Source organism: Ambystoma mexicanum, chromosome 2p, assembly GCF_040938575.1.
Source record: "Ambystoma mexicanum isolate Mex_15411 chromosome 2p, UKY_AmexF1_1, whole genome shotgun sequence".
In the NCBI taxonomy this organism is placed as follows: domain Eukaryota; kingdom Metazoa; phylum Chordata; class Amphibia; order Caudata; family Ambystomatidae; genus Ambystoma; species Ambystoma mexicanum.
In genome coordinates this window covers 72526566-72553228 of record NC_090923.1, presented here as the reverse complement: position 1 = coordinate 72553228, position 26663 = coordinate 72526566, and the positions used below count along the sequence as shown (strand labels likewise).

Below are 26663 nucleotides of genomic sequence, written 5' to 3'. Positions count from 1 at the left end.
TTCTGTCTGTTAACCTCTGGTATGCAGGGTTCGACTTTGGGGTTCGATGAGCAGGAGCTAAATCCTGCTCCTGGATGCAAGACATCTCCCAATAATCATAAGCTGCTGCTATGGAACTAGGTGTGAGTGCAGAGAATACTGTGAATCTGACTTCCTCATGAGATGCACACTCAGATGCAACAGCGTCTTGCCCATTCTATTTAAATATGTCCTAATTCTTCTTTATTAACATTTTCAAACACCCAAAGTTAATGTCACATATGCATGCTTGGAAGATAACCGTTGGCCTGGGGAGCAAAATGTAGCTTCTGGTAGTTGTTTGTTTCAAGCTACTCAGGCTTTCCTATGCAGGAGTTAAAGGGCTCACAGCAATTTCGAACCCTGGGTATCGTTTTAGTTGAAGTAGGCCATTCTGATGGTATATAGGAAGATCGAAGTAATTTACTTCTGATTACATTTTAGCTGGGTAAACCTTGGATGTCTATTCCTAATTGAATCCATTGTAAAAATGATTGAGTAGATGTTTCAGTGGCTTTCCATGTGATTATATTATTGTCAATGTATCTTGACCATTTCTTGGTATTTATTGCTTCTGAATGTGTTGTGTTGTGTAACAATATCTTTATTCCAAAACGTGTCTACATATAAGTATGCTAGGCTAGGAGCCATAATTTACCTCACGCCATGGCGTAACACTGTTCGTATATTTTTCCCCATGAATTTGAAGTAGTTGCTTATTAATGCTACGTTGATGCAGGTTTAAGTGAAAAAATAATCAACTGCATACAGTGGAAAGGGGAATCCATTCAAACAACTGGTTCAAGACATCCTATTTTCTTAACACTCTGGCATGAAGCTCGATATAGAGCTAACTTGTTTTCTTTCTAAATACTAGAAAAAAAGTCTAATTTAGGATATTAACTGACTAATACAGTTATAGAGCATGGTCCTAATTTCTTTGATAAATCTGTAAATTTGAATGCATCAAGAGGTCCGTTTCCATGAGACCCTTCTGAAAAAAATGATGGCACATTTGATTTATTCATTTTATCTGCAGTGGGAAATGCTAACCCCCAATATAGATAGTCTAATGGAATTTAACATCTAAATACATAGAAGGGACATTGTTTCACTCACATTTCGTCTGGTGGTCATTAGCAACTTTGTACAAACCATTGGATGAATCTTTGGACCCTCTGGCTGATGCTGTCCCCTTCTGTTCTGCATGGAGCAGAAAATCACTGAAGAACCAGTAATCTGGCGCCCCCTATGGCGCTCTCTAGGATTTCTTCTGGGCTTAGATGTACTTCAGTTCTCTGTCATTGAGTTGGCATGAATTCCCTCTGTTGAATGGTCTGGTGCAATGGCTTGCAAGAATACAAATACTCTTCCTCTTTGCCGATGGAGTTTATAATTGGCTCGAGTTTCCACATCAGAGTAATCTGCTGTAGCAATATTTTATTTGATGACCACTGTGATTGGCCTGAAGTCACTATTGAATATCTGTAAACTTAATCTCTGAATTCTCATTGGAGGTTTGGAGTATAAGATAGGTGGTTCTTTACAACTCCCTCTGCCCCACACCTTTTTTGGACTCACTTGTTTATGTATACATTTTTATTTTGTAAATAACGTGTGTACATGTGAGGGTGTGCTTAATAACCTTATTTGATCTATAAGCCTGTGCTCATTCCAACGTAATAATCAGTTGAAGCCCATTAACTCAGAACTGACTTGGTCAATATGTATCCATTATCTGAAGAAATATATACATTTTCTTAATATGAAATGTTAATTTAATTGTGTGTCTCCCAAGGATTATGATAATGTACTTTATTTCCGCGACCATATGTGATAACGGGATTATTACATTTTTTGTACTGGAATGTAACTGTAAATGATACATTTTTTTTTCTTGCAAGCTGGTTGCATAGGGAATGTGAATTCTTAAAGCAGATGGGACACTGAGCTGCTCTGGAAACAATTATTAATTCTGTCTTCTAATGCATCATTGGCACGTGTTCTTTAACTTTAAATGGAAATCCATTTGATACATGGATTTCCTTCCACTTTATAGCGATCATGAAGTGGTTATAAACCGGTCTCACAAATCCATTCACTCTAATGGTTTTTAAGCCAAAGTGAACTCTGGAGCCGTCTGCTTGAAAATAGCAATTGGCTTGACAGCAGCTCATAATCCGTTTTATAATGCACATAAAAGATGTGCATATTTGATACACAGTTGCATGGTTAAATACAATATTTTTGTAACATTCACATAGCAAATGCTGATCAGATGCACACCAGTGTTGATGCATTTACTTTGCAGAACAAAGTTTTGCCAATTTAATGTCTCATTTGACAACAAATTAACCTTTTTTTCAACTGACATGGATATGTTTCAACTTCAAGAAAAAAAAAACATTGGAATGGTTAAATATATGCATTGCAGAATCAACTTTTGTGATTTTCAACATAAACCTCTCATAAGGGATATGCTTTTCATATTCCTATAGACTTTCAGTAAGTCCTGATTTACTGTATGTGTTATGAACTAATGTAAACGTATTGTTTGTCGCTATATTCTTCTCTTCATGCCAGTTACCAGAGATCCCAAATACTACCTTCCTTAATTTGTGTGCCCAAAATGTGAACTGATGGGCCATGCACAACGTTCCAACACTGTGTACCTGTATATTTTACTCTGTGCATTTAAGTAAATGGTTCCTAAAAAAGTAACATGTAGGTCTCTACCTCTTGTTGCCGCCTGCCCTTCTGTATTCAGTCCTGAGGCACCAGCAGCACATGAGGCCCCACAGAGAAGCTCTTCTATTGTGCTGTCCGATCTGAGGAGTGTCCCAAGGACAAAACTAGATCTACTGATAACCGTTGCTTTAAAGCTCTTTCAACATCTTTGCCGCCTCATCTGTTTGCCATGGTAAGAGGAACTTCCAAATAAAGACAACTCACTTAAAATTGTGGTTTGAATTTATTTTTCAGGTGAATGGGAGACTTTAAGTGAGGTGCCCTCGGTCCTGTCGCCTAGTGAGGGTGCCATCAATTTTTACACACAATTTGGCCGGAGCGACGATTTCACAAATACAAGCATGGGACAGCGATTCAAGAATATTCACTCCGATCACTTGCACATGCTCGAGTGGACATATCCACCAGATAAGGTTTTCACTCTGAGCGAAGACGGGAAAAGCTACCACTGGATTCTACCTTCCTTCTTTCATCTCTTGAAGACACTTCATCTGCAAGGCAGACATTTTTCTGTCGTATTAAGAACCTTTGGCACAGACCTACCCAAGGTTCTTCACGCATTGCAGTGCGCCGTTGATGGCCGGCATCCACAGTTTCCTGATTTCCAAATGATGTCGGTAAGTAGATAAAGATGTGTAGAATCTGACAGAACTGTATAAGGACAAGATGAGGGCACCATGACGGCATCAATTCATTAACACTTTTGGGTCTTTCAATGGGGAGTGGAGACTTGCATGGAGTCTAAAAAAAGAAATGATGTATACAGTTGGGAATTTTCTTATCACAGATTCTTCTTGGTACTTGTTATTCCTATTCTTTGATTTCCATACCTAGCCTGCACCCCACAGAAAAGCAGTTCTAGTGGCTGGCATGTGTGGTAAGTCTGACATAGGAGATGGACAAGAAGATATCGTTTGAATGTATTCGTTTTAACAAAGTAAATAATGTCTCTTCTGTCCCAGCTGCTATGATGATGTTTTCCCTAAACGTCAAAGAAAAATCATAAACTAGTGCTCATCAAGATGTCTTACAAAAATTCCATCCTCAATGTCATACTCAATCCTAACCTATCGTTTGACCCTACCACTAATGAAAAAAACAATATAAACTTTGCCTAGATAAGATTACTACCCCTTTTTGGCTTGTGGTGGCTGGTTTCTGACCCCCCCACCCAATTGTGTGCTTTGTTCTTTTATTTCTATTTTATTTATTTAATTTGTAAAGTTTGCACAAGCACTCAGGCATTCTCTCTCTCAGGGCCTGGCTTTTTACAGTAAAAAAAAAAAAAAATAGGTCCTTGATTCTTCCTCTTTCTTGAGACTGTTGCTCCGGACCCACACACCAAATGTTCTCATTTCAAACGTTCAGCTCGCAATTGGAATAGCTGGTCTTGCGAGCCTGCTTCTTGTCTGACGCAACTAGCCTTGTGAGATTCTTTTGATTTCCCTTTGTCCAGCTGGAAATGTCTTTTGCCCCAGCACGGGGTCTCTGGAATCTTGGTATGTCTGGAATCTGTCTCTTGTTCACTCCTGCTGGATGTTTCACCCCCTTGCTGGTTTTAATGTTTTAGCCTGGCATGGGCTTCCTGGCTCTACAGCCTGTCTTCATTTGTCACATCTCGCACTCCTTTGGGGGCTGCCTCGATTCTCAGCCCTGCGTGGACTAAGAGGCTTCTCAGCTCAGCCTGAATTCGCTTTAACCCTATTGGGAGGGATTTCTCATTGCTTACCTTGGTGAGGGCTATGTGTGTGACCTCTAAGCCTTGCTTGGCTTGATATTGCTTTCACCTCCTCATTGGGGTATCCCGGTGACCCACCGCCATCCTCCCGCTCCTTACTGTCAGTCGTATACCTGGTTAAAGGCAGAAGTGCTTGTCAGGGAAGCGTCTTCTCAGTTTGGGTGAGTGAGGGCTACCAACTTTGGTTTCTGATGTTGCTGAAACAGACAATAGGACAGTCTGAGGAAATGGAATGGGAACACAACCCAGGTAAATATAGTGAAAGAGCTCCGATCAAGGCTGGAGAAGCTTCCAACAGTACGAGAGCCTAAAAGGACCCAATGGGCACACGTCCTATGTAGGAGTGAAAAGGATATGTGTGCTTTATGTCAAGGTTTTGAAAGCAGACCAACATTTCTCATTTATATAGCTCCTTTATTTTTTTGTTTTGTTTGTTTAAAGTGCATTTGGTTGCATTGCAACCTTATGCATATATGTACAATCAAAAAGATTGAGGGGAAATTATTCAAAAGCTACAGGATTCATCCCCCTAACAAACTTCTGAACTTAAGAATACTGTAGCTTTTGTGCTGTGCCCAATAGGTGAGAAGAGGAAAACCGTACACATACCAATATTTACTCATGAAAAATTATTTTATTTACCAAAAACACTTTAGAGCACTTGAAAATTAGCATATTGTTTCTCAAAATCTTATTACAAAAACACCCAAAAAGTTTTTTGTTTAAAAATATATTAAACAACCTGTATGTACATCACATAAAAAAAATTTCATATAAACAATTCATTGGTTAAAACTACTATTTAGTAATACACCACTCTCTCAGTACAACCATACTTGTCATTCACTTACATGCCTTGCATACAAATATTATAACACATTCACTTCACCATACAAAGTTCTACAGACAATAGTCAAATAGACACACCAGAGCACTCTCAGCACAAAAAACAGTTATAAGTAATGCTGTTATTTAATCAAATATAGTTATACCATCGGAGCGTCAATCCTACATGGTTAACTTACCGTGCAGACTGCAACAATTTAGGCAGTCCACGGCATCGCAGGCTCGTTTCAGGAATCAAACGTCCCACCAACGTAGTTTCATCTTACGCGCCCAGGTGTCACTGTTAAACTCCAGTACTGAAAAGAAACACACAACTCTAAATACTGCTTCCAGTTTAAAAGCGCTCACACCGCTTAGATTCTTTATTAAGATATCCCAACGCAACAGAAAGGAACCAATCCGTCCTCTTAATAATAAATCTACTAGTAGCATTGAAACCTACGTCTTGTAGAAACAGGCGCCCTGGTGAAAGTCAAAAAATTCACACTAATAGACTACCTTATGTAGAAAGTGGAAAAAGAAAGAAAACACACTGGCGTTTAGTTGTAATTGCTCACGTTACCATTCCAATGATACATATCGCCTTTTCTAAAAAGTATTCCAAACGTTCTTGATTTTGCTCATGATTAGTCTTATACTAACTTAAAGAACTACACATTCTAATATGATGAATGGAAGATGGAATATATTAAAACAGGGGGAAAACACACACTTACACGTAAAGAGATGGTATCACTCGATATGATGGTTGGTTAACACCACTTTGTCTCATGGTTGGAACAGCCCCTTCTGTTAAGCCTCCTCATCGTCATTTAAACACCAATCTTCTCTTTTGTTTTTACGAGAGTGGCTATAAAAAAAGTAGTAAAGCGTTATATGGAGTGTGCTGCCGAATGCAAAGCACAAGCTGAACCACAGTTAGCCATATACTAATGGCATAGTGAAAACTCCCTAACCACTCTTCGTGAAGTTAAGGGTGCAGAATAAAAGTAAAAGCAAACAGCATTAACCGGCAACTTCCTTTCTTTCTATAAGGAGTTTCACGTTATCATGTCCGTGTCGGCGTGCGCGTCCCTGTTGGAGCCTTGTGCTAGAAGGAGCAAGTGACCGCCCTCTTTTTAAAAATACCCGCGTCACAGGTTCACAGGTGCTAGCAATTACCGACAGCCATTTCGCGGGCGGAGGGCGTGCCGCTACAGAACTACGGCCATGCACGATGTACAACACTTAATTTCTTTTTGTTAGTGTAGTAAATCGACCCGCCTAGTGTCACTAATAGCTAGTAACAACTGAACAGTCATGTGGAAAGCCGCCATGTGAAGAAGGCAATAAGCCTTCTTAACAGCATGCCTTCGTCTGCTGTTACTACCACCTCTAAGACATTCTTATGTGTATGAATGTTACATTCATTTTGTTCACCATAGGCCAATTCAAAGCATTAGCAGTTGCCAGCAAACAGAGTGGAAAGAGGAAACGCAACGTGTCATCAACATATTCTTAGCTCCCTTCACGCCACTAATATGCTGAAGTTAAAGCATGGTCTAGTAAAAAATTTTATTTAAAAAATAGATAGGCAACATAAAAAAAAATACTAGCATTCTCTTTTTTAAAACTTCCTATGTAAAATTTTGAGCTATTCAAGCTCAAAATTCGCAAAAGCAAGCACATGGGCGCATCCATTTTGTGAAATGGATGCCCTCCTGTGCTGGCTTTTGCTTTTGCGGCACTAATGAAGGAAAAGCCAGCCAGCTGTAGTAAACAAAAGCTACCGCTGGGTGGCTTTCCCTTCATTAGTGCTGTACGCGGAGGACGGGGACCGGAGACCAGAGCAGGAAAGCTGCAGCTGAATCTCGGTAAGTGCTATTTATTTAAAAAAAAAAAAAAAGCACTAGCTGGGTTTTTTTTTCTAAGTTTTCCGGGCTGGAGGAGCCCGGAAAACTTAGAAATAAAACCGCAGCTTTAAAAACGTTGTATTTATGTTTGCGGTCGCTTTTGAAGCAACCTCAAACATAAATACAACGTTATTGTGTTGAAAAACGCTGCGGTTTTTCTTTCCAAGTTTCTCAGGCTCCTCTGGCTCGGAGGAGCCTGAGAAACTCGGAAAGAAAAACCGCAGCGTTTTCCAACACAACCGTGTTGTTTCTTCCTGAATCTGCTTTCCCATTTGGGGCTCTCGGGCTCCGGGGAGCCCGAGAGCCCCAAATGGGAAAGCAGATTTAGGCAGAAACAACGCGGCATTGCGGAAAACAACCGCGTTGTTTCTGCCTGAATCTGCTTTCCCATTTGGGGCTCTCGGGCTCCGGGGAGCCCGAGAGCCCCAAATGGGAAAGCAGATTCAGGCAGAAACAACGCGGCATTGCGGAAAACAACCGCGTTGTTTCTGCCTGAATCTGCTTTCCCATTTGGGGCTCTCGGGCTCCGGGGAGCCCGAGAGCCCCAAATGGGAAAGCAGATTCAGGCAGAAACAACGCAGCATTGCGGAAAACAACCGCAATGTTTCTGCCTGAATCTGCTTTCCCATTTGGGGCTCTCGGGCTCCCCACGGGGAGCCCGAGAGCCCCAAATGGGAAAGCAGATTCAGGCAGAAACAACGCAGCATTTAGCATTTCCCATTTGGGGCTCTCGGGCTCCCCACGGGGAGCCCGAGAGCCACAAATGGGAAATCAGCTGTAGGCAGAAACACTACGTGGCATGTAAACACAACCGCGTTGTGTTTCTGCCTGCTGTGGCTTTCACTTTGGGTCTCCGGTGCTCCCCTGGGAGGGAGGAGCCTGAGAAACTTGGAAAGAAAAACCGCAGCGTTTTCCAACAAAATAACATTGTATTTATGTTTGCGGTCGCTTCAAAAGTGACTGCAAACATAAATACAACGTTTTTAAAGCTGCGGTTTTATTTCTAAGTTTTCTGGGCTCCTCCAGCCCGGAAAACTTAGAAAAAAAAACGCAGCTAGTGCTTATTTTAAAAAAATAAATAAATAGCACTTACCGAGATTCAGCTGCAGCTTTCCTGCTCTGGTCTCCGGTCCCCGTCCTCCGCGTACAGCACTAATGAAGGGAAAGCCACCCAGCGGTAGCTTTTGTTTACTACAGCTGGCTGGCTTTTCCTTCATTAGTGCCGCAAAAGCAAAAGCCAGCACAGGAGGGCATCCATTTCACAAAATGGATGCGCCCATGTGCTTGCTTTTGCGAATTTTGAGCTTGAATAGCTCAAAATTTTACATAGGAAGTTTTAAAAAAGAGAATGCTAGTATTTTATCTTTTATGTTGCCTATCTATTTTTTTAAATAAAATTTTTTACTAGACCATGCCTTTAAAAGACCCACAGGCTTAATAAATCGCTAGGCCATGCCGATTGAAACTCAAAAGGGACACATTATTAATCATATGATAGTAATCAAGGAAAAAAGAATAGCCATCTTACAAAACACTGTGCCAATCCACCGCCTCATTTAGTCCAGTAACAGTTGTCTTACACAAAAAAATAAGCCATTGTTCCTTTAACTGTAATTTCTTTGAGACCACCGTTTCATTCCCTCCAGAAATATGAAGTAGGATAGTCCACTTGAAATCGTTGGGTCCATGTTCCTTCAACAAAAAATGACTGACCATAGGTGCTGTAATGACCTTATTCTTAATGCAACTCCTATGTTCAGAGATGCAAATTTTGATTTTCCTCTTAGTCATTCCAATATACAGTTTCCCGCAAGGGCACCATATCGCATACACAACGTTACTAGTGTTGCAGTTGCTGAAAGTACCTTGAACCCACGGTCTATCTAAACCTATATTGACCTGAGTGGTTCTGCTGGTCTGATGACAGTTGACACATTGACCACAGGATGCATGACCTGACGCTTTAGGGAGTCCCCATGTTTCTGTGATGCTTTTTTGCTTCGAGGGTTTTTTGAAATGTCATTTTTTGTTATTAGATCCTTTAAATTAGGACCTCTTTTGAACGCGCATAATGGAGGCTCGAGGGGGCACTCGCCTCCCATCAGTATATTCCAATTTTTCTTAATAATCTTGATGACTTGATTCGTTTGAGGAGTAAAAGTGCTTACAAACGCCAGTCTTTCTTGCTCTTTAACTCTGGTGTTGTACTTCAGTAAACTTGCACGGACATTGTTTTTAGCTCTTTTGAGCGCACAGCGCACTAGTTTAGTTGGATATTTTCTAACAATCAATGTCTCACTCAAGGACTCAGCTTCCACCAAGAAGATAGCTTTAGTAGAGCTATTACGCTTGAGTCGTAAAAATTGTCCATCTGGCAGGGTTTCTCTTGTGTGTCAAGGGTGGCAACTACCAAACTCTAAAAGTGAGTTTCGGTCAGTTAATTTATGAAATGTTCTGACCTGTAGAATATTTCGATTAGTGTCAACCCAGATTGTAATATTCAAAAAGTTAATCTCAAAATTATTTTGTGTAGAGGTAAACTTCAAGAACGGGTTTTGACAATAGATCCATGACATAAATTATTTGAGCTTATCAGTAGTGCCATCCCATACTATCAAAATGTCATCTATAAAACAACGCCATAACCCCAATTTATAAAATGACGGCAGACTCCACGGGATGCGTGCACTAATCCTTCTTGACCTATCCGCTGCCTTTGACACTATCAATCACTCAAGCCTCCTAGACCGCCTCCACTCCCTAGGAATTGGTGGAAATGTTCTTAAATGGATAGCTTCATTCCTCAAAGATAGATACCAAATAACGATACTCTCCACCTATACCTCCCAAGCCCGACCAGTCGACACGGGAGTCCCACAAGGGGCATGCCTATCTGCACTCCTATTCAATCTCTACTTGATCACCCTCCCACCAATAATTCGTTCAATCAACATCTTGTGTTACAACTACGCCGACGACACTCAACTAATTCTAAAACTTATGAACTCAAAACCCAACTCCAGACCTTATCTGGCCTCCTGCCTCCTTGACATAGAACTCTGGATGACCCAAAGCCACCTCTTGTTAAACCCCCCCAAAACTGAAATCATGGTAAGTGGCAACTCTGAACTTCTTTCACACCCACTACCATGGCCATCCGTCATGGGTAACTCACCGACCCCCTCCAACTCAGTGAAAAATCTTGGATGCACCCTTGACTCTGACCTAACACTCTCGCGCCAAGTCAACAACGTCTCAAAGTCCTGCCACTACCACCTTAAAACCCTTAGGCGCATCTTTCCATATCTCTCATTTCCCAACAGAGACTCTGCGGTTCAGTCAATCGTTATATCAAGACTCGACTACGCAAACCCCCTATACCTCGGAATCCACGCTTACCAACTGAACAAACTCCAAAGGGCTCAAAACGCGGCAGCCAAAATGCTACTTACCCTCGGCCCAAGAGACCACATCTCCCCAGCCCTAAGACGCGTACTGGCTTCCAGTAGCTCGAAGAGTGGCGTTCAAATCCTTATGCATCTCCCATCGAGCGCTGCATAAAACCGGACCTCAATATCTTCAAGACAAGCTAAATCCCTATCACCCCCCACGCACCCTAAGATCAAGCTCAGCTGGTCTACTAGTCATACCTAAGACAAACTCAGTCAGATTAGGCGGATCGTCATTCTCAGCCTTGGCCCCCACGCTGTGGAACTAACTCACTTCCACCCCACATCCGCCTAACTGAGGATTTAATGTCTTTCCGCAAACTGCTGAAAACCTGGCTCTTCCCCTAAAACCAACCCGTACCAAGCTAACCCAACAGATCAACAGCATCTCAATGACACCAATCCAACAAACTACCTGATGCAAGAAATGGAAAGCTAATAACCCATAATATAAGCTAGAAGGACAAACAGAATTAAACGAGAAAAGTAGATCAAAGCAGAGAAATGGCTAATAATAATAATAATACGGAAACAGTAAAGAGATTTAAAACTCCGTGAAATGGACGTAATGCACAAGGAGTGACTGAAGTGAATGGCGTGAATGCAATAGATAAAACTGATGAAGCCTCCGGAACAGAGGAATGTGTTGAGTGGAAGAATGCATGAGTGGATGAACAGATACCTATGTAGTTCAAACAAGTGTATAAATCGAATGAGTGAACAGATCGGATGAGGATATAGAATAGATGATCAAAATGAGCGGATAAGTGTGTAGAATAGTTGGGTGTATAGAACAGACGAGCATGTAGAACAGATGAGTGCATAAATAACAGAGAAGCGAGTAAAACGCAGGAGTGCGTAGAATTGATGAATGGGCAGAACGGAAGAGTGTAAACCGGATTGATGTGTTGAACAGATGAGTATGTAGAGCGGATGAGTAGGCAAAGCGCAAGAGTGTGGAGAGCGGATGAATACGGAAGTACGGAGAATGTGTAGATCGCTGGTGCAGATAAATGTACAGCCCTGGTGAATGTATAGAGCATATGGAGCGGATAAGCGTATAGGGCGGAGGAGCGTATAGGGCAAAGGAGCGTAGAAGAGCAGATGAGCGTAGAAGAGCAGATGAATATATAGAACAGGATTACTGCATATCAGGGAATTACCTTATTGCTGTTGAAGGAGTGGAAATCAAGAGTGCATAAAGCCAATGAGTACACAAAGCCGATGAGTGCGGAGAGAGGATGAGTGCGGAGAGAGGATGAGTGCGTAAGAGGGGTTGAGGGCGTAAGAGGGGTTGAGGGCGTAGGAGGGGTTGAGGGCGTAGGAGGGGTTGAGGGCATAGGAGGGGTTGAGGGCGTAGGAGGGGTGAGTGCATAGAGGGGAAGAGCACGTAGAGACGCTGAATGCATAAAGCAGACGGAATTAATGGATGTTTATATGGATGGAGTTACAAGAATATAGATGGAGTCTATATGGATAGAACAAATGTTATACGTGAATGGAATAGATCACATATACGGATTGAACGGGTGCCGGATGTGAATGGAACGGGTGATGCACGTTGACGGAACAGCCGACACATGTGAATCGAACGAATGCCGTATACCGACGGATTGGGTGCCATAGGTGGATGATCGGATGCCGTGTACAGATGAAACGAGTGACGTATATGGGTCAAGCATATAACATAGGTGGCTGGAATGAATGAAATAAGATGATGCTATGGATGAAAATATATAGATGGAGCGCATAAACAACTTGTAATACACGGAACAGCTCAGGGTAAATGGAGCGCATTTGACTGCGTGTGGCGGAGAGGAGTGCGTGCTTGGAGCTGACAGGAGTGCATACATGAGAAAGACATGCTTTGAGCATATAAGAGTGCATGCGTGGGGCAAGCTGGAGTGCATGCGGCTAAACTCAATTGCATGAGCGCGTCGAGCGGTCCGAGGGTGTAGAGCCATCTGGGGTGCACGTAGGTGATTGAAATGTGTGACATATATATTATGGTCTGGAATGCAGAGAACGTTCAAAAGTACTTATATCACATCATAACACACCACCACGCTTACTCTCTCCTTACACCACCACTCAACTAGAACAGAGATACTATGACACCATTCGGTATAACTGTTCTCAAACCAACATTCTGCCTCATACTCCCCCTCACTCTAAGTAAACACTGCTTGTTACCCACCCCCCAGCCAGGCGTTCTCTTCAGGGCTAACAAAGCCACAATCGATTCTGGATAAATCTTACCAGAACGAACACATACTCCTGACCTCTCAACCACCACACCTACCGCTAAGAAGCAGCTATTACACTAATACCACACCAGCTGCACACATATCCGGTGCTCACACACACCTTGAACCTCTCTACTCTCTCTATTGACCTGAGCTTCAGTTCCCAAGGGCGTTCAGCCTACCAGCGCCTTCAGACCATACCAATGGTATATAAGGCGCTATATAAATGCAAAGTAACATAACATAACATTTTAGGCAAGATATAAAACTTAGGTATGGTGGGATTCTTGACCATAAGGTATTCACTTTCTTGTGGACAAATCCACCCTATCGAACAGGCTTTCTCAACTTTTTGATTAATCAGAGTCGCAAGCCTCTTTGTTGGGTCGACCTCTATTGGTTGGTAAAACTGTCTGTCCTGTAGTTGGCGTTGGCATTCACTTATATAGTCCTGTCTGTTGAGCATGACTATTGCTCCGCCTTTATCTGCTTTACGCAGAATAATAGCAGTATTAGTAGCAAGGCTTTGGAGAGCTGCTTTTTCTAGCCTAGAAATATTCTGAAATGGGTGCTTAAAACCCTGCTTCTCAAGTCGTTGCAAGTCATGCCACACTCTCTTTGCGAATACTACTGCTTCTGGGGTATAACTGCTCGTGGGTGGATTGAAAGAAGATTTATTACGAAAGCCGCTTTCATTATTCTCAACATCAAACTTCTGGTCAGCAAAAAATTGCTGGAAGTGAATTTTGCGTAAAAGCTGTTCTATCTCTGCATGTGTATGAAATTTGCCATAGCTCACAGTAGGGACGAAACCGAATCCTCTATTAAGCAATTTCACTTCTTCTACATTCGGCTGGTATGAGGAGAGATTCACTAATAGGGTCGGCTGCTGTGTAGCTGCCTCGGTTCGTCCCAAATGTCTGGGGTCTGGCGGGAAGTAACTTTTCAGTACTGGAGTTTAACAGTGACACCTGGGCGCGTAAGATGCAACTACGTTGGTGGGTCATTTGATTCCTGAAACGAGCCTGCAATGCCGTGGACTGCCTAAATTGTTGCAGTCTGCACGGTAAGTTAACCATCTAGGATTGACGCTCTGATGGTATAACTATATGTGATTAAATAACAGCATTACTTAAAGCTGTTTTTTTTGCTGTCCCCCATAGGGTCTTAGAGGGATGTTTCAACATAAAGTTTGAGAAGACCATGATACTTTGAATGTCGAATCTCCCCTGAAGAAGTTCTTTCAGTAGTTCAACATTATTAGAAGTACGAAACATGTTGGGTATTATGGTTGTGCTATTAGTAGGCAACCGCATGTAAAATGTAATTAAATGAATGAGAACCTTGATGTGTAAGAAGGATTTGTCAAACTAGGGCACAAACTGGCGGGAGTGAGCATCTCAGAAACCGAGAGCACTCTAGTGTGTCTATTCGACTATTGTCTGTAGAACTTTGTATGGTGAAGTGAATGTGTTATAATATTTGTATGCAAGGCATGTAAGTGAATGACAAGTATGGTTGTACTGAGAGAGTGGTGTATTACTAAATAGTAGTTTTAACCAATGAATTGTTTATATGAAATTTTTTTTATGTGATGTACATACAGATTGTTTAATATATTTTTAAACAAAAAACTTTTTGGGTGTTTTTGTAATAAACTTTTGAGAAACAATATGCTAATTTTCAAGTGCTCTAAAGTGTTTTTGGTAAATAAAATAATTTTTCATGGGTAAATATTGGTATGTGTACGGTTTTCCTCTTCTCACCTACTGGGCACAGCACAAAAGCTACAGTATTAAGTTCAGAAGTTTGCATTGCAGACTTTTCACACTATTACCTTTACATACATGTAAATCATTAGTCACATTATTACAAAGTATATTAAAGCCCTTTCATACTATTACAGCACATATCAAAACAGGTTAAAAAAACACATCATCAAATACCATCAGAATACTATCAGAAGTGGGAAGACTCTGCTATCTCGCCCTACAATTACAAATATATAAAATAGGTAAAACCAAGACAACGTAGTTATTACATTTAAGGTTAAAATTACATAATTTCATCTCTTTCTTTTATTGGCATAAGTTTGCTAACATCAATGTCCCATACATGAAAAGCGGCCACCAAAATAACAAAAGATTCGGCCCCAAAAACACAGTTCCAGAATTGATTGGAAGCTGGCATCACAAATTTTAGCATAGGCTCCTCATATAATCCTTCTAAAACCTCACATTGGGTAATATTATGTTGTGCAGATTCAATACTTTTCCCACACAATCTGCATATTCTGGCCTCATAGGGGATACCCTCGCATGCCCCTATATTTTCAAGAACTGGGATAGTCTGCAGCCTCACAGAAAAGATAAACCTAATCAAGGCCGGGTGACGCCCCTTTATTAAATAAGTCTTGGAGACATCCAAAACAAACGCTTGCTGGGCGTACATCCCAAATTTCCATAGGGTGCCAAGGTGGCTTAAGCCCTAATCAACATCGAAGCTCCTGGCTCTTGTAGGGATCTTGACCATGTTGAATTCAAGCCAGGCATCCTGCAATGGCGAAACCCCAATATCAGCCAAGTAGCGTATAACCCTTGCGTCGAAGTTATTAAACCATTCACTCTTCAAGAATCTCTACACATGTTGAGTAGTATAAGCCAACAGAGAATCCTCCCCACCCCTAGATTATATTTTATCCTTGCCCAAAAATTACATGACACAAGTGACCACATAGTAAAAAGAGAAGGCAAGCCAAGTTCCAGCCTAATGGCCTGTACTGGTATGCACGATGGCAGGTTCAACAGGGACCGCATGATCTTTCCCTCTAGTTTTCCCATGTGGGATACCAACCTCCATGGAAAGACCTCTAAAGCATATAGCATAGTAGGCTCAGTTGAGGTCTTTATATGCTAGAATCTTGGCTCCAATGCATCTTCCACCTTGGGAATCATTTTTTTTTAAGTGTGAGCTATTTATTCCACACTTTCTGGGTGATATCGTCCAATAAATGGACACCCGAAAGAGGAGTCCTAATGGAGATTCTTGGGTATCTATACTCCTTTGTCCTTTCTAATCCAACCCCCCTAGCCACCAAGTATGGGAACTCCTTGCAAGCTCCCCTTTTCCAAAGATCATAACCTTCGTCTTTTTAATATTTGGTCTCCAACCTAGGCTAGAGGAGTATCCCGATAGTGCCTGCAATGAATGCTGAAGACCAATTTTTGTTTGGTCTAAAATAACATCATCCGCATATAACATGCTGACCAGGCCTTTCCCCCCATACTGGGAGAGGGAGAATTCATCACCTCTCCTAGCCTTTGTGCAAGCTGGTTAAAAAGCAGGGATTCCAAGGCATATCCCGGATTTAATCCCTTACCCGTATAAATGGGACTTGAGAAATCCCCATCCTGGGAAAGTCTAATTCTGACCTCTGTCTCGCTGTACAATGCTTACAGCAGAGATGGGCCAATTAGCCAACTCTCTAACATTTTCCACAATCTATCCCTGTCCACACTATCAAATGTGGCTGTGAAATCTATGAAACAAACATAAAGCATTGTACCAGGATAGCATTGAGTGTCTGATATTAAGGTGCAAATTGAGTGACCTGTGTCACACCCTTTCCCGATACCAGTTTGATGGTAACTTAGTAGGCCCTTTCCAGCGACCCAAGCTGTGAATAATTCCAACAATATGCTAGCAAAATGTTTTGCACTACAATCTAGCATAGCAAACAATCTATAATTGTCTCGTAGGTCATGCAAGCCCTTTTTATAAACTGGAATTAGGGTGGCAGATTTCCAGGTTTTTGGTTTAATCCTGGTTTCACAGACATGCATAAACAAATGTTTTAAATTGTATTCCCATAATGGGACATCTGCCTCACTACTAGGTTTAAGAACCTGTCGGGACCAACCGCACTTGATGCCTTTATTTGGTTAATTCTAGCCCTAAATCAACACTTTTTAAGTGCAAGCAAACCGTTGAGTTGACCATATGCTTAACTTCCCATAGGTGATTTTGACCACTGTCAAAAGCTCTTTCAATAAGGTTGACTATAGTCTCAATGCACATATGGTGGGAATGCCCTTGGGTACCACAGTCCAGAGTATGGGAAATACTCTGAGGTTTAGAATGCGTGTGTGCATATGGCCAAGATTAGTGATTGGTTGGGCTGGCTAGGCGTCGGTAAGCAACCCAAGAGATCAGGCATGTGGGTGGAGGCTGAGGGAGGTAACGATTGTGTGCGAGTGCAAGAGACTTTGTGTCCAGCTAAACCGGAATTATGTCCTAGGTTGCCGCTGTATTCCAATGGCAGCGGTGTTGAGGCAAGTCTGGGGCGAGTAGGCTTTAAAACATTGTGTCCAGCTAAACCAGAATTATGTCCTAGGTTGCCGCTGTATTCCAATGGCAGCGTTGTTGAGGCAAGTCTGGGGCGAGTAGGCTTTAAAACATTGTGTCCAGCTAGACAGAATTTTGTCGTAGGTCGTAGTTGCGTTCTAATGTGCATGGATGGAATGCCGTGCCTACGGCAGATGTCCACTGAAGTGGTGTATTTATACGTACCTGGAGCGCTGTTGACGCTTATCTTTGTTGCTGTGTCATTAGATTATCCACAACTGAGAAACTGATAGTCGGACGGACATATGTCCCACGTGGAACAGAGGGAAAGGAGTATGAACACTTTGCAAAAAGGTTAGCCAAGCCAAGCAGGTAACTGGAACCTATAATACCCGAGTGGGCAGGAGCCATACGTTTATTAGTTGGGCAGGAGCCATACGTTTATTTGTTGGACTGAGAACCAATACCATACCAAAGAGTCACAGGTCTTTGGGAAGACACAGTGCCAAGAAGGTGGGATACAGAGAAGTGTGTTTATATGAATGTGTGACAGATTTTGACCACTGATACAAATGTGGAGGAAAGTACTGTAAAACTGAGAATATTTGTGTTTTTAACCAACTGTGAACTTTATCAAAATGCTTCAAAGGACCTCTGAGTGGGAGAATATGTCACAGACGAGTTGGACCAGGCAGAAGCCCATTCTGAAGCTGTTGTGCAAGTCTCCCTTTTTCCTTTTAGTTAAATTTTCAAAAGTAGTAAAGCCAGTTAATTACTTAGGATTTGGACTCGGGACTCTTGAACTTCGACGGGCACCCTTAGTGTTCGTTTTAGAAGGAAAGACATTTCCCTCATAGCGATAGAGCCAGATAGGCATTTTTCCTTTGATTTAAAGAAACCAAATCGAAACATGACCCATTGTAGTGAGTCCTTCTTCGGTCTCACCACATAGAACAGTGAATTGAAACAACCCCTTAGGATGGGGAAGGACGTTCTTTCTTTTTCAGAGAGGCTAAGGGAGGCCTGCAAATAACCCTTGATGAGAAATCGATGCAGAACAGCTAAAAAATTCATCAGGCTAGTGTAAAGACTGGTAGGGGGTGGTCTGTACTTCTGCTCTCTATATGGTAGAGGGGAGGCACAGAGGACCCCAGCCTAGATTCTCTATTCGGTAGCTATGGTCGAGCAATCAAGGCCTAGCTTCTCAGGAGGTGATGTAGGCTGGTTCTTAAGTACAGTGTAGTCCCCAAGCCCCCACAAAGGAATGTCCACACACTGTATTGTTTAGAACACAGTCTTTATATAATCAATATTCAAGGTTATGTACACTTATCATAATAACTCACTTTGTACTTAGGAAAATCAACAATGGCAAATATATACAATTCTAAAGTGGTACCACCCTTTGTATTAGATCTCATTAAAGTGCATCAACAATACTGTAACAATGTCACACAGATCAATAGAGTGAAACCAGCGATAGAGAGAGGAGAGAAGATAAGATGGTTGAGCAATAGGCAGAATACTGGCCCCTACCACTAGACACAGTTCTGTGTGGAGATCCCCCCACCTGGGCAACCTGTAAAATAAAGATATAGCACAAGCCTAGTCCATATATTGTTCTGCAAGTCTTATTCCCTCCTATAATGTTTTTACCCCCCCCCAATGTACCTGGTGGAGTCGAGTTCTTCGAAGAGGCGTCGACAGATCCTTCTTGAGCGACCCCCTTTCAAGCGGGAGTCACGGATCGTCGAGAGGCGTCGAGGAACTCGGCGTTCGGCGGCGGGGAATCGACGGCCCTTCTTGAATGCCTTCGCTTTCAAGCGGGAGTCACGGGGCGTCGAACGTCCGTCTAGGAACTCGGCGTTCGGCGTCGGGGAATCGACGGCCCTTCTTGAATGCCTTCCCTTTCAAGCAGGAGACACGGGGCGTCGAACGTCCGACAACAAACAGGGTAGAACTGCGTCGATGAGGCGGCAGCTTCGATCCAAGCGGTGCTCGTCGACGACGGAGCGTTGGCGTCCTGCAAGGCAGAGGCGTGCGGGGCACCTCAATGACAATTGTTCTGGACTGCAAAGATTGTGAAGACTGGGGCCGAGCAAGGGCGTCGAGTCGTTCGAGTCTTTGTGGTCTTCGGGTGGCGAGAAACCCACCGGCAGGTTTCTCGTCGGCGCGTTGGTCGTCCTCGACTTTCTCCGGCAGGATAAAGCGGTCGACGGTGCGGACGAGGGAGTCCTTCGATTCAAATGTTCTTAGGCAAGGAGCGGACGGCTCCGGTCGTCGGCGGCACGGCGTCAAGTGATTCCCACGGCTGGGCAACACAACTTCGACGGGCCTCCAGCGGTTACACAGACCTGCGAACCCTGGTCGACGGCAATGGACTTCGACGGCGGCGATGTCCGGGTGCTTCACTGCTTCACTTCGATCTCCTTGGCGGTCCCGTCTCGGGTCAGCAGCCTTTCGAGAGTCTGACTTCGAGGGCGCTTCGGCGAAGATGTAGCGGTGCTCGATGATCCCTCGGAGCACGGGAAGAGGGCGCCTTACCAGGTCCTCTCTCGGGTCAGTCCTCGACGAATTCGGCAGCTTTCAGATCGGTCGAAGCAAGTGCAACAGCAAGTCTTCTTCTTCCAGCTGGGCGTCGAGGATCAGCAGTTCCAGTTACTCTTAGAGTGGAGACTCAGCTTCTGAACGCTTCTGAACAATTACCAGTGGTGAGAGGTCCCCAGATATACTATTCTGTCTCTCATCCACACTGCTGGCACACACTCAGCAGCCAATCATACAGAAGGGCATTGATGCAGTCAGTCAGCCAATCAGGCACACAGTGCATTCAGGCCACACTCCTCCCTTTCAGACACTCGCAACAAGGAATGTGGATTGGGACAAGTACCCAGCCATTCAACACTACACACTGCATTCAGGCCAGTTTCGGGCAGGGCTGTCTCAGTCTTTGTCTCTCATGCCAGAAACCAGACAACCACAACAAGGAGTGTATATGGGTCACACACTCCATTCACCCAGGTCCCACCCACAGGAGGTACCCACAACATACAGTCACTGGGAAGGCTCCAGTCAGTCTAGCTGGGCCTTCACAACAACACCATATATGGAACTTCCACCCAACAGCCAGTCAGGGTGAAGGGACAGAGTCAGGGCTTCCCAGGACTTTGGGAAAACAAGGTAACAGGCAATAGAAAGCAAGAGGCCACAGGGGCCATCTTGTTTTCTATCAGGAATCAACTGATCCCAATGGCAGGGCCTGGGTATCCCAAAATGGAGGACACCCAGAGCACCTGTCAAATTCAGCATGGAGCTGCCACCAGCCCATACCCTGCTCTGTGGGCCACCCACAGGTGCCCAAAAACATACACTAGGGGCACAGGGTTGTACCCCTACCCATGGGTGCCATAAGGGTATCCCATGGGTCTGTTCACCAAACCAAAAGAGAGAGCTGCACTGCCAGGAGTCCCACATGGACTCCTGGGCAGAAAACACGACAGAACACACGATAAAAAACAGTAAAGGACAAGGATTCAGAGGCCCTGTCCCTCTGATGCATTTCCAGCATCACAGTCGCCCCCCCCAGACTGAGGTGGAGGGTGTCTAATCTCCCACGGTATAGACACCCTCATCCAGACGGTCAACATACCTTCTGGAAAGGCCATCTGCATTATCGTGACTCTTCCCTGGTCTGTGCTTTATGGTGAAGTCTAGCCCTTGCAGGCTAATGGACCACCTGAGCAATTTCGGATTCTCACCCTTCATTTGCATAAGCCACTTCAGGGGCTTATGATCTGTTTGGACCTTGAAGGTAGACCCCGTAAGGTAGGGCCTAAAACGCCTAAGGCTCCAAACTATGCTAAAACACTCCTTTTCAACAGTAGCCCACCTAAGTTCTCTACCCTTGAGTTGTCTACTGATGAATATGATAGGATGTGCTCTCCCTTTGTCATCTAACTGGGACAAGACAGCTCCAATTCCGGTGTCGCAGGCATCCGTCTGGACGATAAAGGGTCGGCTGTAGTCAGGCGCACACAACACAGGTGCCCTACACAGACTTTCTTTCAAGCCATCAAAGGCCCTCTGACAGTCTTCGGTCCAATTAACCTTCCTAGGCTGTTTGGGTGAAGTTAGAGCTGTCAGGGGTGCAGCTATGGTTCCATAGTCTGCCATGAAATTGCGATAGTACCCAGTGAGGCCCAAAAAGGCTCTCACCTGGGTTTGAGTAGTGGGAGTCTCCCAGTTCTGTACATCCTGTACTTTACTGGAGAGAGGTTGGATTTGACCCCCTCCTACCTCATGACCAAGATAGGTAACTTTCCCCTGAGCTATCTGGCACTTGGTGGCCTTGATAGTGAGGTTAGCCCTTTTCAAGGCCTGCAACACCTTATCCAGATGTGTCAAATGCTCTTCCCAGGTGGAACTGTAGACGGCAATGTCGTCTAAGTAAGCCACACAAAAGGCTTCCAGCCCACTGAGCGCATGGTTGACCAATCTCTGGAAGGTGGCAGGGGCATTCTTCAACCCAAAAGGCATGACCCTAAACTGGTAGAGTCCCTCAGGTGTTGAGAAGGCCGTCTTTTCCTTGGCATGGTCCGTCAGAGCTATTTGTCAATAGCCTGAGGTAAGGTCAAAGGTGCTCACAAATTTGGCAGCACCTATGGTGTCCACGAGCTCATCAGCCCTGGGCAATGGGTGCGCGTCAGTTTTGGTGACGGCATTGACTCCTCGGTAGTCCACACAGAACCTCCAATCCTTGGTACCCGCCTGGGAACTTTGGGACAAGGACCACTGGACTGGACCAGGGACTGGTTGAGGGTTCAATAACACCCAGATCCAACATCTTGGCGACCTCAGCCTGGATGTGGTTCTTGACGGTATCTGACATACGGTAGCACCTGCTTTTGACAGGCACACTGTCACCAGTGTCAATTTCATGCCTACACCACGGTGTAAGGCCTGGCGTCAGTGAAAACAGAGAGGCATACTGTTGGAGCAAAGCCCTGCAGGCCCTCTGTTGTCAAATCCGGAGAGAGATGTACTTCCTCCACTGAGCCATCCTGAGGGTTGCTATGCAGCAAATCAGGAAGGGGCTCACTCTCATCCTCTTCTTGCCCTGGAGCTAGCAAGAGACATGAGACTTCGAAGGGATTGTGTCCTCCGACGTATTCCTCATCTTAGATATCTCTTTCCAGCTCTGTTGGCCTCGGAAAATTTTTTCTCTAGAGGGCGCTGCGCGTCGACGTCCTTCGAGTCGATGTCCCTCGACAGCCGCCGTATCGACGTTCGACGTCATCCTGCCTATAAAGGCCGCGCGCAGCGTCCGTTGCTCAGTTCCGTTTTTCCGCGCTTACTCAGTGCCTCGGAATACCGTTGCTCAGTTCTTAGTCAGATTAATCCTATTTACCTCGAGTTATTCGATCCGTACTCGATGGCTTCCTCGTCGGAACCGACAACTCCTCGATCCGGCTTCAAAAAATGTCGAGATTGTGGGAAAAAGATAGTCGTTGACCGATCCTCACAGAATTTGTCTGTGGTGCTTGGGAACTGAACACCATTGTTCGGAATGCGAGGACTGTATGTCCATGACAGCTAAGGCCCTGAAGGAGCGTAGGGGGAAGCTGGAGAAAGGTAAGACTTTTAAAGCTTCTTCTTCGTCGACAAAGTCGAGACATTCGTCTCCTCGTCACCATTCGCGCTCCAGGTCTCGGAGTGAGTCTCATCACTCCTCGAGATCGAAGCACTCGAAGAGGAGACGTCGAAGATCCCCTTCTCCGTCTTCCTCTTCCTCTGTTTCGCCAAAAAGAATCCCTTGCCCCACGAAACATAGTTCCCGGGCTGAATGGGAGGAATTCCGAAAGAATATGATGAGCGTCTTCGAGAAAGCGGCCTCGACCCCCTCGAAGACTGCCGAGAGCGATGCTCTGGTCGAAAGACCCGAAGGTCAAAAACGCCGCGAGTCGCAGTACCCGGCGAAAGAAACCTCTCGAGCGCGTTTCGAACCCTCGAGCAGGACTATGACCTCCAAACCTTCCTCGAAGGTTCCGTCGACGCCGCCAACGAAGGTTCCGTCGACGTCGATGTCTTCGACGCCGTTGTCGAGGGGACCTTCGACACACGGGTCTGTCGACTCGACGCCGGCCTCGACACCGGCGTCGACGCCAAGTCAAGTCACGGTTACCACACATCCAGTGACTATCCCCAGGCCCTCGACGTCGATGGCTTCGATATTGTCGAGTAGAATTCCAATTCTGTCGAGGTCCTCGAGGCCTCCACCTCTGTTTTCGACGCTACGCTCGAAGCCTTCGACGTCGACGACATCGACGCTTTCGAGGCCAATAATGACAAGTTCGGCACCCTCTGCCTTGGAAATGGGATTTACTCCCTTTATGAGTTCAGAACAATTGAGAACTATATCCTCAATTTTAGAAGAGGGTGATTTGTCTGAACAAGACACATTTGAGTTACAGGGACCTGTAACCCCGGTTAGAGAGGAATTTTCCTCTGAAGAGCGCAGGTTAAAGGATCTTCATGATTCTTTACATGAGGCAAGTGGGTTAGACACTTCCCCTGAGGTGGAGTTTGCTAAGCCAGACCCGGGGGAGCATGCTGAAACCCCCTACAGAGCCTTAATGGCCAGGATTGCAGAGTTCATGGGGTGGTCTGCACCTTCACAATCTTTCCAACAAGATGACCTCACGGATATTCTTGACAAAGGCCCACAAGAGGATCCTGTGGTGCCCTTTCATAAAGCTCTTCAGAGAAAGATCATGACAAACTGGGAAACCCCAGATGTAATACCAGCAGTAAATAAAAAACTGTCTACAAAGTACAGGGTATCTTCCACAGACCTAGAGTTTTTGTCTAAACACCCATCCCCAGAAAGTCTGGTGGTACAAGCAGCATCCTCTACCGATGTCAAGACGGCTTATCCTACAGTCCCACAGGACAGGGACGATAAAAAATATGATGCTAAGGCAATGAAAGTCTTTGCAGCATGTAGCATGGCGTTAAAGTCTGTTAATGCTACTTGCACCCTTGCTAGGTTCAGCCATACACTTTGGGAGTGTGCTTCTACAGCGGCTGACTGCTCCCGGAGGGAGAAGAAAGTACATCAACCAGGAGATTCGCTTGGTTGAGAAAGTCTGGTTTTGCCCCAGATGTGCAAGCCAGGCTCTTGAACATGCCATTTGATGGCTCTTCTTTGTTCGGGAAAAAGGCGGATGACAGTTTAGAGAAACTGCAAACTTCAAAAGCTGCAGCAAAATCCCTAGGAGCTGCAATCCGTCAGACTCCTTTTCGTCCCACTGGAACCTCTGCGAGGGGCAAGTCCTTTCGCTTCTACTCCGCATTCGGAAGAGGTAGAGAACGACCAGCTCAAAGGGGTCAAAGAAGAACTACCCGAGGTGGACGGGGTAGATATTCTAAAGCCGCAGCAACAGCAGGTGCCTCTTTACCATCGGCATCTGCATCAGCCGCCCCAAAACCACTCTGAGGACTCCCCTCACAGGACACCTGTAGGAGGCAGGTTGACTCAACATCTGACGGTATGGCAGGCTATCACGTCAGATGCTTGGGCATTGGAAACAGTCGGCCAAGGTTACTGCCTGCCTTTCCTACGTATACCTCAGAGTCATCCACCGGGGATCAGCTCTCAGAAAGCTCCAGATCCGCTCCTCTTGCAGGAAAGTTTGGACCTGCTAGAGAAAGGTGCCATAGAACCGGTACCTGTAGTGGAGAGGAACAAGGGCTGGTACTCCCCTTACTTTCTCATTCCGAAGAAAGACGGAGGACTGAGACCCATCTTGGACTTGCGAGAATTGAACAAATTCCTCAGAAAAGACAAATTCAAGATGGTCACACTTTCTCAGATCCTCCAGGCCCTTCAGTTCCAGGACTGGTTGGTATCTCTGGGCCTTCAGGACGCTTATTTCCATGTGCCTATCCATCTCAAACACAGGAAATACCTGAGGTTCGCAATTGGCAACTCTCACTATCAATTTCGAGTGCTGCCATTTGGGCTGACCTCCGCCCCGAGGGTCTTCACCAAGTTAATGTCGGTAGTGGCTGCAAGTCTAAGGAGGGAAGGGATTCACGTCTACCCCTACCTGGACGATTGGCTGATCAGGGCTGTTTCTCCGGAACAAGCTCAGATCCAGCTAAATCACGTGTGCCACTTCCTTCACAGACTGGGTTTCTCCCTCAATTTAAAGAAGTCACAAATGATACCATCGCAGAGACTCCAGTTCATAGGAGCGATCCTGGATACTTCCCTGGGAAAAGCCTCGCCACCAGAGGTGAGGGCTCAAGATATTCTACAGATGGTTACCAAGTTCCAGCATGCCCAACGTCTCCCAGCCTTCGACTTTTTGAGGTTGCTAGGCCTCATGGCATCCTGCATTTTCCTTGTGCCAGAGGCTCGCCTGAGAATGAGATCCCTCCAGTGGGCACTGAGGACTCAGTGGTCACAATTCTCAGTGAGAATGACAGATCTTCTTCAGGTTCCCGGCAGGGTGGCTCGAGACCTTCAGTGGTGGGCCTGTCAGGAGAACATTCTGAAAGGAGAACAGTTTTGGCAACCCTGGCCGGAGATAACAGTAGTCACGGATGCCTCACTCACGGGGTGGGGAGCCCACGCCAATGACTTGACCATCAGTGGTCGTTGGTCTCCATCGGAGTCCAGACTACACATCAACCTGTTAGAGCTGAGAGCCATCAGACTTGCGCTGAAGGCTTTCCTGCCAGCTGTACAAGGGAAGAACGTCCTGGTAATGACGGACAACACGGTGGCCATGCATTACCTCAACAAAAGAGGAGGCGTAGGATCACTACCCCTGTGCAGAGAGGCGATGCAGCTCTGGTTTTGGGCAATCCAAGAAGGAATCTCTCTATCAGCAGTTCACCTAGCCGGAGAGAAGAACTTGACAGCGGACGCTCTGAGCAGGCAGAACACAGTCTCCCACGAGTGGGAGCTAGCTCAGGAAGTCCTTCAAGAGATCTTCGCCCTTTGGGGAACCCCTCAGGTAGATCTGTTCGCCACCAGCCTAAACAGGAAATGCGACCTGTTCTGCTCAAGAGAATTTCCTCCGAGAGGAGCTCTGGGAGACGCGTTCATAGTGGACTGGGAGTTTCCGCTTCTGTACGCGTTCCCACCGGTCCCTGTCATTCCTCAAATGATCAGGAGGTTGAGAAGATTCCGGCGAACCATGATCCTAATTGCCCGGATTGGGCCAGGAGAACGTGGTACCCGGACCTTCTAGACTTGTCCATCTGCCCTCCAATTCGACTTCCACTCAGAGAGAACCTACTCTCACAGAAGGGAGGTCAGGTTCTCCATCCAGACATCAAAACCCTCAACCTTCACGCTTGGCTTCTGAACGGC

At 45.1% G+C, this 26663-nt stretch overlaps 1 protein-coding gene and 1 long non-coding RNA gene across 5 annotated transcripts in view; one reads left to right on the top strand and one right to left on the bottom strand.

The window, feature by feature from the left end:
* The window catches only part of LOC138566217 (uncharacterized), a 616718-nt gene that overhangs the window by 212419 nt on the left and 377636 nt on the right, over positions 1 to 26663 (bottom strand). For all 3 annotated transcript variants that reach the window (XR_011301870.1, XR_011301872.1, XR_011301871.1), the window contains exons 2-3: positions 6067 to 6200; positions 5530 to 5646 (exon numbers count right to left, since the gene is read on the bottom strand). This is a non-coding gene — a long non-coding RNA (uncharacterized lncRNA). The remainder of the gene's footprint in view (positions 1 to 5529; positions 5647 to 6066; positions 6201 to 26663) is intronic.
* LOC138566216 (uncharacterized) overlaps positions 1 to 26663 on the top strand; it is a 232980-nt gene that overhangs the window by 61109 nt on the left and 145208 nt on the right. For both annotated transcript variants that reach the window (XM_069643272.1, XM_069643273.1), the window contains one exon: positions 3001 to 3383. In XM_069643272.1, the coding sequence (XP_069499373.1) occupies positions 3001 to 3383 (383 nt within the window). The remainder of the gene's footprint in view (positions 1 to 3000; positions 3384 to 26663) is intronic.